The sequence below is a fragment of the Pipra filicauda genome, unplaced genomic scaffold, assembly GCF_003945595.2.
Source record: "Pipra filicauda isolate LSUMZ 115617 unplaced genomic scaffold, ASM394559v2 scaffold112_size3218982_pilon, whole genome shotgun sequence".
Taxonomy (NCBI): Eukaryota; Metazoa; Chordata; class Aves; order Passeriformes; family Pipridae; genus Pipra; species Pipra filicauda.
Window position 1 is genome coordinate 1,369,783 of NW_024103574.1, and position 17,034 is coordinate 1,386,816.

Consider the following 17,034-nt stretch of genomic DNA (forward strand, 5'->3'; position numbering starts at 1 on the left):
TGCAACAGGTTATGGAAGACTACTTTTGCATTTGAACTGCTGTCTACAAGAAAACTGTTTTATTTGTAGAGAAATGCTGCATTTTTTTCTAATTTGTGTTCTGTATTGAGGCTAGAATATCTGTATTTTGAAGGGATAATAATAATGCTTAGATAAGCCTCTTAGAGTTTCTGGATATTGGCATTATTTGTCTTGTTGTCTTCTGGTTTAGACATTTATTAACAATGAATATGGTGAGTATTTTCTTTTGCCTTTGAGTTTTTTATTTTTAATATGAGGCAGCCTCAATGTCAAATACGTTATGATGGGAAAACAGATCTGACTGACCCTGAAGTAAATAGGCAAATCTGGATCCATTTTGATGCATAGAAGTCATTACACTTGCAGTATTTGTTAATTTCAAATCATCTTGCTCTGAAGTTTCTAGAAGAATTAAATGTCCCTGTAAAAATAGGGAAGAAAAGAAGAGATATGATTCTTATAATACCACAGTGCTAGACCATCTTCTAGGAAATAGTTATGATGGTAAATTCTTGTTCCGTGTTGCTGCGTGGGTTTTATTTTTGTTAAAACTTAATTGTAATAAAGTGCATGTGTATAATGTCTTGTGATAAATTGTTTTAATTCAGGTATCTTTAGACTCCAGTTCTGGATGTTTTTCAGTCAAATGAAAACATAGGTTATTGACACAATGGTATTTCAATGACCTGGAAGATACCACTCTTGGTAGATAAGTAGAAAGGTGTTAAATAAAACCATGACATGTTTCCTTTGATTGTTTTCTTTTTTCCTCTCCATTAGCTTAAGCATTCATATTTACTTCTCTTATGTTTCCAAGACTAATTGTACAAAATCATTTGTTCTGTTCAGAGCAGACAAAAGCCTGTATCTATGGCTGTTTTCTTGTGACAAACTCATTTGGTCACTTTGTACAAAAGCACAGTCAAAGTGACTATCTTCTTGTGTCTTTTCTTACCCTTTTTCCTTCTTGGAAGGAGCTGTCAGTTAAGGTTAATATTAAGGGTCATTCCATCAGAGCTGTAGCAACATTTGCAGCTGGCTTCAGAGCAGTTCTGCCTCTCTGGATTTCTAAGGCAGCCTCTTGACTTCTAGGAGTATGTGTTAGTTCAACCATTGCACAATAGCAAGCAAATGTCTGGCTCCATGGCAAGGACAATAAAGGTATTTGCCCCATTTGCCTCTCTCCCCCAGATACTAGAATCTTCTAATGGTAGAATGGACAATAATTATTAGCTGCATTATTTAAAAATTTTCTTGGTGGTGTTTTGGTAAATTCAATAGTCTACACTATAATGTATTTAGCTTTTTTATTTCACTAACACAGATTGTTAGGACAGCTTTAGAACACGCTTGGAATAGTAGTAACTTCACACAAAGTGTATGTGAACTTAGTGGGGATATCTCTGTTCCAGTTTCTTAAATGCACCATTAGGGAATTAGCCTCATGTTCTTACCCACAAGCTTTTAGCCATGCTACTAAAATAATCACAATAGTTCACATTCCAGCTGCCTTTCAGTCATTGCCACATGTTCACTAGACTAACCCTGAGAGGAGAGCTAGTATAACACAGGCAATAAAGTATTTGGACAGCAATTGTGAAAACTAGGCAGCTTTTTTGTTAGTGACTGAGACTTTGTCTCTGTCCAAGTTTGTCTTTGGCTTCTTTTTCCACTGTTCTGTAAACCAGAGTGCTACTTCAGGCAAATGGCTTTGAGATAACAAATGAGAAGTGTGTATACTTTTCATAAGCATTAGTACCAGGAGAGCTCTGGATTCTATTGAAATAAATATTCTTTGGGGCTTTCAGTAGTGTATGTTATATGAAAGAACAAGGAGGAAATATAAGGTGAAGAGTTCCTGACCACTTTTTTGGTACCTATGGCTACAGGGGAAAGTTTTCTTTTACAAAAATATTGCTTCTAACATAATGCAGTTCTCCTCTCTTGAAATTCAACTTTCATAGCTAAATGTGTAAAAATCTTCAAGTCCTAATATTAAGGTACCTGTTTGGTGACTTATTCTTTCAATACCACAGGATTATTACAGTATTATAAAGAAACCTATGGACTTAGGCACCATAAAAAAGCGTCTGGAACACAATTACTACACAAAAGCTGCGGAATGCATTGAAGACTTTAAAACTATGTTCTTGAATTGCTACATGTATAACAAGGTATGTGAAACACAGCCTCTTACCAGTAACTGATTCTATTGAACAATCCAAACAAGTCTAAAACAAGCAAATGGTTATTAGAACTTGCACTAAGTCAATGTCTTCATGATTTTTTTTAAACTATTTTCTCTGAAAGGAGAGGAGGCTTTTTTGCTAGGATTGACTGAAGGCATGTAAGTAAAGTCTCCCTTGCTGTTGCAACAACTGAATGTTGTACAAGGATTACACCTCCAAAATCTCTGGGTTATAGCTGTGCAGCCGAGCAAAGCTTGGACAGTGGCAGTGAGGTCCCCAGGATGTAGGTTTGTTTAGAGTGACCTTCTCTTAGGTGGATTGCCTACCAAGGCTGACGAGCTCCACCTGCCCAGGGGGCCGGGAATCGAACCCGGGTCGCAGAGGTGAGAGTCAGGCACTCTAACCACTAGACCACCAGGCTCAGTTCAGCGCATGCTGTGTCTCACCTAAAAAAAAATCCACTGCGCAGGCTGGAAGGGTTAATGACCTTTCCCAAAATCTTCGCTCGCGAAGACTGGCCATTAAAAATAGCTGTGCAGCTCAATCTGCAAGTGCTGTGTAACTCCTGTACAAGTTGAACACTAGCAACCATGAGCCATGCTTTTTTCCTCCCATAAGTTTAACCTAATGAAGTGTGAGCATCTCCCTGTGCTTGGATGTTTGTTGGCTGTGTCTCAGTATCTTTGAGCTTCAACAGCTTTCTTCAGGACATAGTAGTAAATAAGGGAGTTGAAGATCTGTCCCCTTTTCCCTTTGCTGTAGAGGTATGGGGATGGAAAAAAGGACTGTGCAATGGGATAGTGGGAGAAAAAGTATTTCAATAGTGAAGTAATTTGTTTTAAAGTGAATTGTGGGGGCAGGGATGGCAAGAACTTCTAGACCTCTCTGGTACTAGTGGCTTTCTTCAATCCTTGGAGCAGGATCCTGTAGTCTGGTTATTTTATGAGGTAGCCCCCACTACTGCAGTCTCTCCTTTCCTGAGTGTTACTGACTGTATTTTGCAGCCAGGTGATGACATTGTGTTTATGGCTGAAGAACTAGAAAAAGTCTTTATGCGGAAAATAGCCCAAATGCCACCAGAAGAAACACTAGTGAGTCTCAATAAAGGAAAAAAAAAAGGAAAGAAGCCAGAAGGTAAGGCCTGTGTTTTATCCTGAATTGTTAAAATACCAAGCAAGCAAAAGCGGGAAACAGGGAATCCTCTTTGTCACAACTCAACCCTTGAGCAGCCGGGGTGTTTTCTACTCTTTCCAGAACAATCAGACAAGTAACAATACTGCTGTAAGGCTTTAGAAGATTTATATTCTTTTAAAAAAGGCAACTGACTTCCATTTCAGAAAATGTCATAGGGCTGCTCAGTGTCGTGTTATATAAACTAATAGGTGTAAACATCTGTGGGAACTAAACAGCATAACAGCTGGAAAACACATTAGTAATCTAACCAGCCAAAGCAAATACAGAAAAACATTGGTCTAAACTCTTCTCAGATAAGTGGTGGAGGGCTGTAATACTGCTTAGCCATATATGCAGGTATTAGCTATGCTTAGGAACCTTGAACCTTCGTGATGCAGCTTGCACCCTTTGCTGCCTGGTCTTTAACGTGTTTGTAGAAAAGAACTTGATTCTCTTCTTGGCAAGAACGTTTTTACAACATACAGCATATAGTGTGATGCCTTTTTAATCTTTTGTCTGAGGTTAATCCACAGCTTTCTTGAAGCCAAATAATGTGGAACTTGGTACAATATTCTAGCTGAGGCACTAATGGTGCTGATGAGGATATCAATGTTGCTATAAGTAACAACTGCTCTTGTTTGTATTTATTTGTACCACTTGTGTGTGGAAGAGTGGTTTTGCTGACAACTGTTCAATTTGACCATGAAAGAAATTAACTGCAACATTTAAGACCTAACTTTTAAAATTTCCTATATTAAAATAACCAGAAACACAGCAGCCCATCCCTGGGACTTCAAATGAACAAAGCACAAATCAGACACAAGCTGAAAGTTGTGAGCGGCCTCCAGTGATGACTCAAGAGCGACAGCAGATTCCTCCGGCTCCTTTGTCTGCAGCCCAGCCAACTGCTTTAATGCCAGCTGCAGTCCCTATAACAAAAGTAAGTTTCCTCAAATAACCTTCAGAAAGAAAGATATTGAAATGGCTCCTTCAGGCATTAACAGCAAAACCTAAGGAGCTAGGCTTATTGCAATATCTTTTCAAAACTTCTATTGTGATAGAAGACAGTAAAAAATCTCTATTAAATCTTCTAGGTCTCTGCTAAATAACTGGGCCAGTACTAATTCTAGAAACTAAGTAGAAATTGGGATGACTGCTTGGTAAATCTTTTCTTATAAATGTAGTTTTAAAATGTTGTTCTCAAAGAAGCAAAATGAACTTTAAAGTGGTCATTTTTGAAGAGTATTACTATATTTCTGCAGGCTTGATCTTGATGCAGGAAACTGTTCTTTCCTTGAGGAAATAATGTGGCTACTTTGAGGATAATGGTTTGAGTACTAAAATAAAGCTCTATTTAATAATTCTCATGTTTTCAATGTAAATCAAACGCTTGATTCTCCAAAAATAGCATGTTTGCTTGAACATTGGGTAACTAGTCTGGAAGATGTCTGTAGCTCACAAAAGCAAGTTCTTGTTAACTGCAATCTTAATGTGAACATCTGACACTTCCATCAGAAAAACTCTCATGTATTGACTTGTTTTTGTTTTGCTGTTGCAAAGAGGAATAGGCACCTGTGGCAGCCTCTCCTACAGTGTATACACTTCACTCCAGAAGAGTCTGAACACCGATGACAAAGCACATATTGTATTGCTTCCAAACCAAATACTACCCAGGTTAAAGAAAAATAAAGATAAACCTTGTACACAAAGCCCGCAACCGGGCCTAAAATAAATAGCAGTCAGTTGCAGTGTTGCAGTCAGTTTGTGGGTAACTTCACAACCTACCTGCTTCCTGGAATCCTCTTGAATGGCTAAAAACTGACCACAACCTGACCTGCAGTACATCCCATTCTTTCCTTTAAATCTAAGGTTAAGCTTGGTGTGCTGATCTTGTAATAACTTGTAGGTTTTCAGTCTAAACTTGTAGAAGTGCCACATTCTGCTCTGACTTCAACAGCTGTCAAAGCTCTGACATTTTTTAGATTATTCTTTTTGTGTGTGTGTATAGTCTGAAAACTGACCATTCTATTACTGCTCTGGACAACTGTATATTTTTTCTTTTCCTAGGCAAAAAAAGGTGTGAAAAGGAAGGCTGACACTACAACTCCTACTACTTCAATAGTCACAGCAAGTGGTGAATTTTCTACCATGTTTAATGAAAGAAAAGCTGTTAAAGCAGGCAGAGGTGAAAATGAACATATGGTAACAAATAAGCTTCTGAAGAGATCCTTGCCACATTCTCAACAGTCACCTGGAATTATTAAAAAGATTCAGTTGTCAGAAAAATTAAAACATTGTAATGCAATACTTAAAGAAATGTTTTCAAAGAAACATGCAGCATATGCGTGGCCTTTCTTAAAACCTGTAGATGGGGCATCTTTCTCCACTGGTGAGAACCAAGGCATTGCCAAATGTCCTACAGACCTAAGAACCATTAAAGTAAGTGTGTTTCTGAGGAAATTAGACTGTTTGTGTGCTTGCTTGAATAACTTGTGCAATTACAAGATTTTAGATGTGTTAGCTGAAAAGGTGTCATGAAAGCTGCTTCTCCTTTGAAAGAAAAAATGGGCACAGAATCCAGATACTTACGTGTCTCAAACTTAGCCACAGGTCACTGAAGAAAGTTTAAGTCTTGTGACTATGCACATAATGGCTAATTTACTTACCCAGTGAACAAGTTAATATAAGGAGTGAGGGGAATTATGAAGCCCTTCCAAGCAGGCTGCATGTTAAATATCTCTGTTTGTACATACAGTGGTGTTGTTAATGCCCTGTAAAACAAAATGCAATTCTTTATGTCAACTTCTGTTTCTCTCTGAATCTCAATATCCTTGGTGAAGTGCCGTGAAACCTCAACACTGGATATTTATGTGACACTTTTCACCTTTTTTGTGAAAAGTGACCCTTCTAGATGGAGATATGTGGACAGTGTTCTGTGAACACTGGGCATATATCTATGGGGTTAAAGTATAGCCCAGTTAAGCTCCACTTTCTCTTTTTTTTTGGGGGGGGGGAGGGGAGGGGAGAGGAGGTTGAATTTAAATCGTTTACTGAATTACCTTGAAAACTGGCTTGCACAACATAAAGGTTATTTCCCAATTTCTAGCCCCTTAGAACTCTAGCTATTATGGAACAAGCTTTGTGTAAACATCATGTTTAGAATCAAAAACGGGTGCTGAGGACATAATCAAATAAAGTCACTCAAATATTGTTGTCTTAACCTAGTGCTGAAACTAGTACTAGAAAGTCCTTCCAGCAATTACAATTAATAAATCTGTTTAAAAGAGGAAAAAAAGTCTTTGTTAAAGGGACAATGTTAAAGTGAGAAGCAGGTCTTCGCATAACTTTTTTTTTACAATATTTACTGTCTTGATACAAGCTGAACCTGAATCTGTGTGTCAAAATTCTTGTACCCTCCTCTTTTTGTGCCAGTTCATGGTAATGCTCTCTACTAAACATGCATTATTCTTCTTTTCCTCTAGAAGAAAATGGATAACTTTGAATATAGTGATATACAAGAATTTGCTACAGATGTTAGATTAATGTTCATGAGCTGCTACAAACATAATTCTCCAGATCATGAAATAGTTGCCATGGCAAGAAAACTTCAGGTGAGTTCTCTCTTAAGTCAGACTTGAAAAAGAGTAGGTCATTTCATGCCCTGATGTAGAGTCTACTAATGTTATTGAACGACTGTGTTGCTATGCACAAGTAGTAACTTCATAATGCTTTTAGAAATCTGAAAAGTACGCTGTTCCCAAACCTAACTCTTCAGGATGTTTTTGAAATGCACTTCGCCAAAATTCCTGATGAACCTGTTGCAAGTGCTCATCTGCCACAGCCTGTGAGAGAAATGAAAGAAGCTTATTCCAGTGAAAGTAGTAATGATGACTCTTCAGAAGAAAAATCATCTGAAGACTCTGAAGAGGAAAAAAGAGTGCACCTTGCAAAGCTTCAGGAGCAAGTGAGCATTAATACTTCATGTGCATGACTTAAGATCTCTCTGACGCTGCCACTTTGATTTGTCCATTCTGAGGCTTAGCACCAAAAATCAGTTTTAAGAGATTCTAGTAACTTATTTCCTCTTTGGAAGCACCATCAAAAGTTAAGAATAGTGCCTCAGCAAATACAAAGTGGGTTCTACTACTCTTGCCTACCACTTCTTCAGATGACTCTCAAACTTTTAAAAAATGAAACTGTTCCTGTGGTATGATGAGAGCCTGCAGACACTCCACACTTAGCTTAGTGGCATATTCTTCCAATAGGGGCATTTCTTTCATATGGCTGAAGAGCTCTGTTCTTACCCTCTGTCCCTCTTGAGCCACACAAAAGCAAGCCATTTTTTTCTACTTCAGAAAGCTCAGTATGAGAGAACAGAAGGAACTTCATGCTAACCAGTGAAGCAAAGCCATGCTTCATATTAAGTGTGGAATGGGTCTTGTTTCTGCTTGAACATAATCTTTTAACCTGTTGCTTCTGTATCTGAAAACTCTGGGGGAAATTAGCATTTGTTCTGCTTGTCAAATAAGGAACAGTTTTCAGTACTTGTCAAATGAGCAGATAAATCATCAATTTATGAGTGTAGGCAGGAGGATAAGCAAGTATACAAGCCAGTCTTTGCTACAGTAGTTCAGTATGTCTGAATTCTAATTCTCATCACCTGACCATCTTCCAAATCCTGAGACTTAAACAAAGTTGTGTTAAGTTTTTCTCCGAAATTCCTGGTATGTCCTAACTAGCCATCTTATATTGCAAACTAGGATGCATGAGCCCAGTCTCACTAGCCTAATAAGTGCTTGAAATTAAAGAGAGGATGCTGGAAGCTCCTAGAGTGGTTTTTTTTTTCTTTTTCTCTTTTTTCACTCTTGACAGAATATTAGAAAACACACACTGCTAGAACTGTCTGCATAAAATAAGTAGCCCTATATCTTCTAGGTGGATAGTCTGACTAAGCTACAATATAGTAAGATGTTTGGAAAATAAATCTCATTTGGAAAGCAGATATTCTATTAATATCACTCAGCTGCCACAAATATCTTGTGATATTTATGACCAGTTTATTGTTCCTTCTACGTTGCCCAAGATTATCAGCTTTTTTTTTTCTTTCTTTTGATAGCTTAAAGCTCTTCACCAGCAGTTGTGGGTTTTGACCAAAGCATGTTTATCTAGACCAGAAAACAAAAAAGGAAAGGCTAAAAGTGAGAAAAGAAAGAACAAGGAAAAAGCTAAAATAAAAAGCTTGATTCAAAAGAAGAAAAATCTGCAACACAAGAAGAAATCAAAGAAAAAACTCTCTTTAAACATGTAAGTGTGAGGGATTTGTGTGGGTGTCTAATTGTTTCAAACTGTTGTTACTGCAGTATATTTTTTTCCTGCAGTCAATCAAAAAAAACCATGCAGCAGGTCTTGTTGGCACATAAATCAGAAGATGAAGATGCTGCCAAGCCCATGAATTATGATGAAAAACGACAGTTGAGTTTGGACATAAATAAACTCCCTGGAGATAAGCTTGGGAAAGTAGTCCATATAATACAGTCAAGAGAACCTGCACTGAGGAACTCCAACCCTGATGAGATAGAAATAGACTTTGAAACTTTAAATGCTTCAACACTCAGAGAACTAGAGAAATATGTGGCAACTTGCTTGAGGAAGAGACAAAGAAAGCAGCAGGGTATGTAGTAGAAATGATGCTTAAAAAAAAACCCCACTAGATTTGTTTTCTTGTTTGCTTCCATGTTAACTTCTGTTTCCCATGCAGTTAAAAAACCAACGAAGTCAAAAGAACAACTTAATTCTGAGAGGAAACAAGAGTTAGAGAAGAGACTACTGGATGTCAATGGTCAACTAAACCCAAAGAAGAACATCAAGTGTAATGTGGCTCTTTTACTCATTTGGAATAGAAATAGCTTAAAATGAAATTCTTCCCTTGAGCTTAAGTGCTTTTATGCAGCTGGGGACTTTCTCCTCAGAATAGCTGGGGTCTTAAACTTCCCATTGCTAGTCTTAAGATTCTTCCTATGTTGAGTGAGCTGGAGTCACAGCAGCAAATTTGGCCAGTTACTTGTCCTGTCTAAAGCATCTTCCTTATTATTGCACCTAATAGTTCATTACAGGTAAAGGTGGGAATGGCTTCAGAACTTAAGCAACACTGAACAACTCCTTTATGCTGATGTATGAAAACATGGTGGGGAGTGGGGAGAGTCACAGTCTCTTTGTTCATAATTCACTTTCTATAGTTTAGGGACTCAAGAATAACCAGCTCTAGTCATGCTTGTTAGGTGGCAGTCTCACTAGCTGTCACACTAGCAAAATTTCTGTGTCAGTGACAGGTGTCTGTGTTACCTTAGACTTAAGGAAGTATCCTAGGAGAATCAATTCAGTTTTTCAGGTAATAATGAATTTCAAGATCAAAGCCAGAAATTTAGTACATACTTGAACTGTACACTTACTGGTGGTTCTCATCAGGGGCTGAGAATGGATCAATGCAGCTGATGCTACTATTATAGGTCAAGCTGTTCCTCATTAAACCACTGAGCGCTATTATTGCCCTCTATTGGATATCTATTTAGCTCCTGTGTAAAACCAGTTAGCTGAAATGATGGAAGCGTCCTTGCAAGACACAGGCTTGCATCCAGCTCTAGCATTAGCTCAGTCAGGTCTTCCAGTCTAGTATACATAATGGCTTGAAAACACTCTAAAAAGAAAAGCCTGAAGAAGCAGCTGAAAACAATTGGGAACTATATGTTGTGTGGAGAGGGAAGAGGCAGGCTAGGGAATCTTCACAACTGGCATCTAGCTTGTTTACAAGAGCTTAATCTGGCATTTAACAAAGACTCGTGTCCAGGGAGACAGGCATCCATGTAACTTCTCATTTGCAAAGCTTCCATCAGAGCAACAACTTGGAAAAAGCTTTGACTGCAAAGTCCCTATAAGCTGAGTTAAATCAACCCTGCAGATGCTAAATAGTCAGATGGTGGGGAGGTGGCGATAGATGGCAATTTTGGAGTACACATGGCTTGAGAAAGAAGAATTGACTGTAGATAAAGACCTCAGCATGCAAGTCTAGCAGCAGCAACAAGCACATAAACAGTCACTTAACAGCAGGAAATCTTATGGGGGAAAATTGCTTGAATTGTGTTGTATAGTTTTAATTTACTTGAGGATTGTAAGTCATGTGACTACAGCTCCTCCCTGGATATTTCAGTCATTCAACTGGGAATGCTGCTGGGAAATCCCCCTCCTCTCCTCTGTAGAGGGAGCCCTTTTTTTCTCAAGTCTACTGCTAAATGGACAGTGGACGAGGAAGTGGAATAAGATGAACTGTTACATGGGAGAATAGACCTAACAAGGTTGATCCCAGTCTCGTCTATGAAGAATGCTCCACTGCCGGTTGTTCTGAATTCTCTCTTTCTCTCCCGCAGTTGAAAACAACACTGAGTCCAGTACTGGACCAAGCAGACTGAGTGACAGCAGCAGCTCCTCGGATTCTGGCAGCAGCACTAGCAGTGGTTCTAGCTCCTCAGATAGCAGTGACTCCGAATCAGGTTAGAAAGCTTACTTTTGTGTTCGTAGGCAAAACATCTGCCCTCTCGGTTAGCTTTTACTGTTCCACATGCTAAAATCCACAAGGATTTTAGTTATCCTTGTAGGTTTGCTCTGTTTTGAAGGCTCAATTGCAGTGCTGTTAAATCAGTGTCTTAATACTGAGTTTCTAGGTAAAAACAAAACAAAAACCAAGGACAAAACAAACAAACCCCACTACAACATCCATTCAACTTACCAGTTAAAATCTTCAGAGACCAAAATAAGCTAGCAAAAGGTCTGGGTATCCAGCCTGGACACTTGACCATTGGGCTATAGCTTACTCTTGTAGTTTTGATTTGGTTTTGAAAGTGTGATTCACTTTACTTTCATCTTCTGGTCTGCAGCATAAAGGATGCCTTACCCTAGGGTAAGACTTAGTCCCTAAGCTGAGAAACACAAATGCCTACAGCACTGACTGTAGAGCCAAAGTCCACCCTGGTGCTTAGCTGTCTCAAGTTTGTATACAAAACTCTCTTTAGTTTTCTAGGACAGATAGATCTGCCAAACTGGAGGTCTACAATGTAGATATCTGTGCGAGGTATAAGGTGAGATGAATGCTCAACCCTCTGTAGTGTGAGGAAGCAAATACAGTGAAGTCAATGGCAGTGAAGACCTTAAACCCACAGGAATCTTTGTGGTGTTTTTATACCTGGGAGAAGTTCTCTAAACGCATCAAGCTAAGTATTCAAGATAAGAATGTTCCTTTCACTGTGAGGTTTGGCTCTCTGGGTACAGCTGTAACTCACAGCTTGTATATGTGAATAATGTAAAGTATGTGAATGACTGATTTGGTTTTTTCCATCCTCCTCTTTCTGCCCATCTCACTGTATTTACAGCTACAGAAACCTGTTCAAAACAAATTGGAGCCAGGCAGAACTGTCCAACTTCTATGGAAAAGTCTAAGGTAAACTGACTGGAATGGAGGTAATATTTTTGCCCTAAACAAATTTAACATACAATAGTATTGGAAATTACACAACTTTATCAGGAAATAATGAATATGGCTTGAATGTTATTTGTTCTGTAGGACTGAGTTATATGAAGATGTCAAATCTGCTGGTTTTTTAAAGTAGTTTTATGCATCTGTATATAAACTGATGTCATGGGAGAACTCCTGAGGGTTTTACCTTTTATAATCCTTGTGGTCATTGTGTGTAGGGTGAAGGAGAGAGGGAGAATGCTGCCCACACACCCCTAAAAAAGTCAAATCCTCTCCAAATTGATCTTTGAGTATCCATGAGCCAATAAACAGTGCAAGCCTCACTTAAATGTTTTTTCTTTATGAACAACCTCACTTCTACATCTGAAAATAAATAAATTGTACAATATATCACTTATTTTCAGGATACTTTAATATTGCTTATTACTATGGTATTATAGCCATCAGCAGTTTTATCCAGAAATAATTTTTAATGCCTCTTACATTGAACTGCTCTATTCCTGTATATACATTGGGTGTTATTTCTTGTCAGGGTTAACTGCCTTTTACAATTTGCCTTCAAGCTGCCAAAGACAGACCTTGAATTTCAAAGCAAGATCACGGCAAAGCCTTCATTCTTTTTGCAATAGGTTTGCTTTCCCTTAAAGTACAGGAAAGTAGGCTGCAAATTTATTATTCAGCTGCTCCTTCTACATCTTCATAAGCAAAGACTGAAAAGAGGAATTATGCAACACACTTTTTTTGCTTAAGAAGAGCAGCCTCTGCAGTGACAGAATGACAGCAATAAACTTGAGAAAACAGGATCCAAGAAATAAGCTTCAGCTTGGTCAGTTGTAACAGCCCCTAACTGACTTTCTGAGTAACAACAAACATCACACTTCAAATCCTCACATTACGTTTTGTTTTTAGGGGTTTTCTGTATCTGTCAACCAAGATAGTAAGTGCATTTTACCTCATGTCTCTGTCATCTAAACTCTTAAAAAAAATGCTGGATAAGTATCACAATACAAGGACTACTGAATCTGATAAACAGTGGAAATGGGAGCAGTGGTGGGGAAAGGGAATCAAAACACTATTAAGAAGATTTGGCTGTATTAACTACCATAACCTCTTTATAGAGAATACCACTTTGTTTACAGAGGACATCCTGCAATGCTGTTCTGCAAGCACAGCACTCATATGTTACTAGTAGCTTGCAAAATCATGGATCATCTGATCTGCAGCAGCCACCTCCCAATGTACAGCAGAGGCTCCAGCCTTTACAGAATAGATCACTTAAGCCACCAGAACAAAATGCCTTCTCTCCCTCAGGTAACACCTTTATGGCTATATTTGACTGCCGAGGGAAAAATGGGTGCCAGGATGCTTGTAATGCCCAATAAGTTTCTCTTGGAATTTTGGAGGCTATCAAATGGATATGAGAAAAAATTCTTGCAGGGTACGGATTGCAAAGAGCATGATGTAAATTAAAGCATGGCAGCACTGAGGATTGGCTAGAGTTTCAGATTGTGGTGGGACAGAGTAGTATTCAAACAGGAGGAGGTGTTCAGATGGAAAAGGATACCTTAATGAACCCAGAGTTACAGGAAGTGCTGAACACCTTAAGGCAGGAATTAGATGCTTAAACCCATCACCACTACTCAAGGTCAGGTCTGAAATGCCTATTAGCTGAATTTAAGACTTGGTGCCATAGGTCCTCTAAATTGATTACTGTTGTCTAGACATATCAAATACATGAAGTTGCTTAGGAACTTGATCCAAGGAGCTTTGCTTTTCCCTCCCTCATTTCAAAAGGTCTAATAACATCAGACACTTCTGAGGTTTTGGTAAAAGACAGCTTGAGCTAGTAGCTGATTAACTGAGAAATCAATTAAAATCTGATTAAAAATAACTCTTAAATTGTGCAGCTAGCATACATATCTTCATACTAAGTTAATCCACAGATCTAAACAGTGACCTAATTTTGAGATGTAGGACTGCACTTTGTATGATAGGGGAAAATCATACTCTACTTCTTTCTCAGGTGTAATCTCAGCTGTTTGTGTTCCGTATGATGCTCCAGACCAGCAAACTCCTCAGACTACTCCAAAGACAAATCAGTCTTTTGTCACTCAGTCCAGACGTGCTCTTCCAGAGGTGAATATGTGCTTCTCTCCAATGAATTCATTTCAAATAATGTCTTTAAAGCATGTTTTTACTCCTTTAAATAAGATATAATATAGTACTTCAGGCTTGAATGTGATGTGACGAAGGCCATTTCAGGTTTAGAACAAAAGTTTTCTAAAACTCTACTAACAAAGTGATTCTGATCCTTTAACAGGGTCTTACTTCATTGCCTGTTGGCTGCAACGCAAAAGGAAAGTTTGGCCAATCAAGTTTATGGTGTACTATAAAGCTTATTTTATTTCTTTTTAGGGCTTGAGCTTGGACTTAAGTAACCCTTGCATGCTTACAGGCTAAAAGTCCACCCTGTAAACCTACAGCTTCACAAAACAGACAGGCAGCTTATAATAGATGTTTTTCTAGAAATATCAATTTCACAAACTCGGTAATACTGTGAAAGCTCTAGAGGCTATACTGGAAAAGTGTGTTGCTTTTTATTCCTTTTCCTAAAGCTATGGAAACTGGGGCTTTCAGATGAGGTTGTGAAATATTTAGTCACTGCTAATTTCTATCTCAATATGTTCTTGGAGAGTATCCTGGCTAGAAGGGCCTCTGTGTAACAAAGGGAGTTATCAATGTTACTGCAGCATGATCTGTTCCATCTTAAGGTGTTTAATGGTCTTTCTTAACATGGCTGAAAATTTACCTGCTTTGGCGAGGCTGTACTAGCTTTTGTTTTCAGAAATTAATAGAAAACACCTCTTGAATTTAGGAGCACAAGAATGTATCCTGTAAGTAAGGAAGAAAAGCAGCTCACCCTTTCCCATTGGCGTCCACTGTCCAAGATAGCAAGAAGTGTATATTATGACTCAGGTTTCTGCAACACCTTCCTCAGTTCAAGGGATTACTGCACAGAGGAAAAAATACCTTTAATCCTGATGCTGTATAATAAGAATCCACATATGCTAAAGACACATTTTGAAGAACATATTTTGAAGTCTAGCTTCTCTTCTAGGTATCCAACACAATCTCCCAGGTTGACAGCGCTGACTGGAGTAAACAAGCTGAGCAAACAAGACATCTAGACAAATCAAATAAACTTCAAAACAAGGCCAATGTGAGAACTGCTGATTCAATATCCTTAAGTCAAAAACAAAGTATGTAGCGTCATAATAAAAACAGTAATTGATATGAAGAGTGCAAAGTTACAAATGTATATGAACCTAGTTTAAAGAAATAAAATGCTGAGAACTTGTACATTAATCAGTTTGTACAATCTGTACAAACAAATTACAACCTGTAATTATCCAGAATAATGGAGGGAGTGATGTTTTCCCTTGCTCTTTCTTTTTGATTTGCTGCTTTAAAAAAAAAAGTTAAATGGATGTTTGGTTCTTGTTCTCTGTTAAAATGTATAAAGCAAATTACTTTTTGATGTAGGAATTTAGTAGTATGGATAGTACTAAAAGAAGGAAGTCTGAGAACTGATGCTTCAATCTGTTGAACTTCACTGGACTTTAAAATATCTTCTGCTGGAGCTTCATTGAGTATTTTGAATTATCTCTGGCTTTTGGTGACAAGGGTCTGACAGTAAATTAATGTCAAACAGACTTCCACCATGAAACAAACTTGCAATTATTACAAGAACATAGGCCCTCTGAAAGCTGCATTCTATACTTCATACATCTTTCAAACTAAAGAATTGAACTGAATATCCCTGCTACGCGTCCAGTGTTACCAGACACGATTGTTTTGGTTCCTCCTTTACCCCTTGTCCCTCCAGCCTACTTCTATAGGTTTAGACAGGGGACAGAACAAGCTTCTGAAAATGATGAATTAAAAGGCACAGTCTGCTCACTGATTAACTAGCATTATTCTTTGGCAAAAATTAAAGAGTTATTTGAATTGTATTAAAGCAGTTCTAAAACTGGAAATTTAATTTTCCGTGGTGTTCTCTTCAGCCTTTTCATGGTCTTGACACACCAATGCATGCATGTACTGCCCCTCACTTTGTTCGAACTTGCAGCAGCTCTACTTGGTCTGTGGCTTTAGTTAATCATTTTCAATTAAAAAGTTTTGAGGCTGTGAGGTCTTTCTGAAAACACCATTTATGACAAACTGAGTGAGGGTTTGATACTTTGCCTTTAGAATTCTGGATCCAAGCATCCAGAGACTTCTCCTTCGCATAATAAAAATATGCCAACATGTTACCTTAAGTTTCTTATTAAGCATTTACGTAATTACTGAAACATCTCAAACTGCAGTAGAGGGTCATTGCTGAATGACATAAAATATCCGTGGTGTTTATATCTGGTTTGAAAAAGTGTTTAGGTTTTTTTCCCCTCAAATAATAAAGAGGTAACAGCATGGAGCCTTTGTACATCCTCTAGGCTCCTGGAAATGTGATGACTAGCCTTTGCTGGCTGACCTATTTGCTTTGTTTAAAAAAACCAAAAAAGTAAATAGGGTTGAGAGCTTTAGGCAAAATGAGTTTACATAATGAATGAGGTACCCTTAAATAATACTGGAATCAAAGGGAAAGAGAGTTGGGAGGAAAAGGGGAGGAGGTAAGTGGCAAAGTGCTGCGTTGAGACTTCCTGATCAAACTTATTGGGTGTTCCACTGGGACCTTTCCTAGAATCAACCAGGAGTTAATTTCTCATCTATAGCTGAGCTAACTATCCCTTTCCCTGCCCAAAAGTGGAGAGAAGTGATCCAGTTCAACTTAATCTTAGGAAATGTTTGGGAGAATTTCTGTCATTCTGAACCAAATAATAGTAAACTGCAGTGTAAGTTTATAAGTCATTCCTGGAATGACTGAAGTTTTATCATTTAATTTTGAGGGAAATATATCCATAAAATCAACATGAGTGAAAAGCCTTTTTATTCTTCCATCAGGTCATTATACACCTGACGATAAACCTAATGATAAAAACATACTAGAGCCAAAATCTGAACTTCTTCCAAAAAAGGTAAGTGTTGATCAAGTTCTATTTGAGAGGAGGGTGAGTTTACTTACTAGGT

At 38.2% G+C, this 17,034-nt stretch overlaps 1 protein-coding gene and 1 long non-coding RNA gene across 10 annotated transcripts in view; one reads left to right on the forward strand and one right to left on the reverse strand.

Moving 5' to 3' along the window:
- Positions 1-17,034, forward strand: part of BRDT (bromodomain testis associated) — a 51,083-nt gene that overhangs the window by 30,107 nt on the left and 3,942 nt on the right. For 8 of the 9 annotated variants that reach the window (XM_027713322.2, XM_027713336.2, XM_027713331.2 and 5 more), the window contains 15 exons: positions 2,058-2,195; positions 3,215-3,344; positions 4,151-4,323; positions 5,451-5,822; positions 6,866-6,994; positions 7,159-7,347; positions 8,500-8,687; positions 8,762-9,054; positions 9,142-9,252; positions 10,805-10,927; positions 11,804-11,871; positions 13,026-13,218; positions 13,931-14,043; positions 15,026-15,167; positions 16,909-16,982. In XM_027713322.2, coding sequence (XP_027569123.1) covers positions 2,058-2,195; positions 3,215-3,344; positions 4,151-4,323; positions 5,451-5,822; positions 6,866-6,994; positions 7,159-7,347; positions 8,500-8,687; positions 8,762-9,054; positions 9,142-9,252; positions 10,805-10,927; positions 11,804-11,871; positions 13,026-13,218; positions 13,931-14,043; positions 15,026-15,167; positions 16,909-16,982 — 2,436 coding nt within the window. The remainder of the gene's footprint in view (positions 1-2,057; positions 2,196-3,214; positions 3,345-4,150; positions 4,324-5,450; positions 5,823-6,865; positions 6,995-7,158; positions 7,348-8,499; positions 8,688-8,761; positions 9,055-9,141; positions 9,253-10,804; positions 10,928-11,803; positions 11,872-13,025; positions 13,219-13,930; positions 14,044-15,025; positions 15,168-16,908; positions 16,983-17,034) is intronic. The other variant, XM_027713403.2, reaches the window with a different exon arrangement.
- LOC113983896 overlaps positions 53-17,034 on the reverse strand; it is a 44,714-nt gene continuing 27,732 nt past the window's right edge. The window contains exons 3-5 of the long non-coding RNA XR_003539273.2: positions 14,828-14,917; positions 6,050-6,154; positions 53-442 (exon numbers count right to left, since the gene is read on the reverse strand). This is a non-coding gene — a long non-coding RNA (uncharacterized LOC113983896). The remainder of the gene's footprint in view (positions 443-6,049; positions 6,155-14,827; positions 14,918-17,034) is intronic.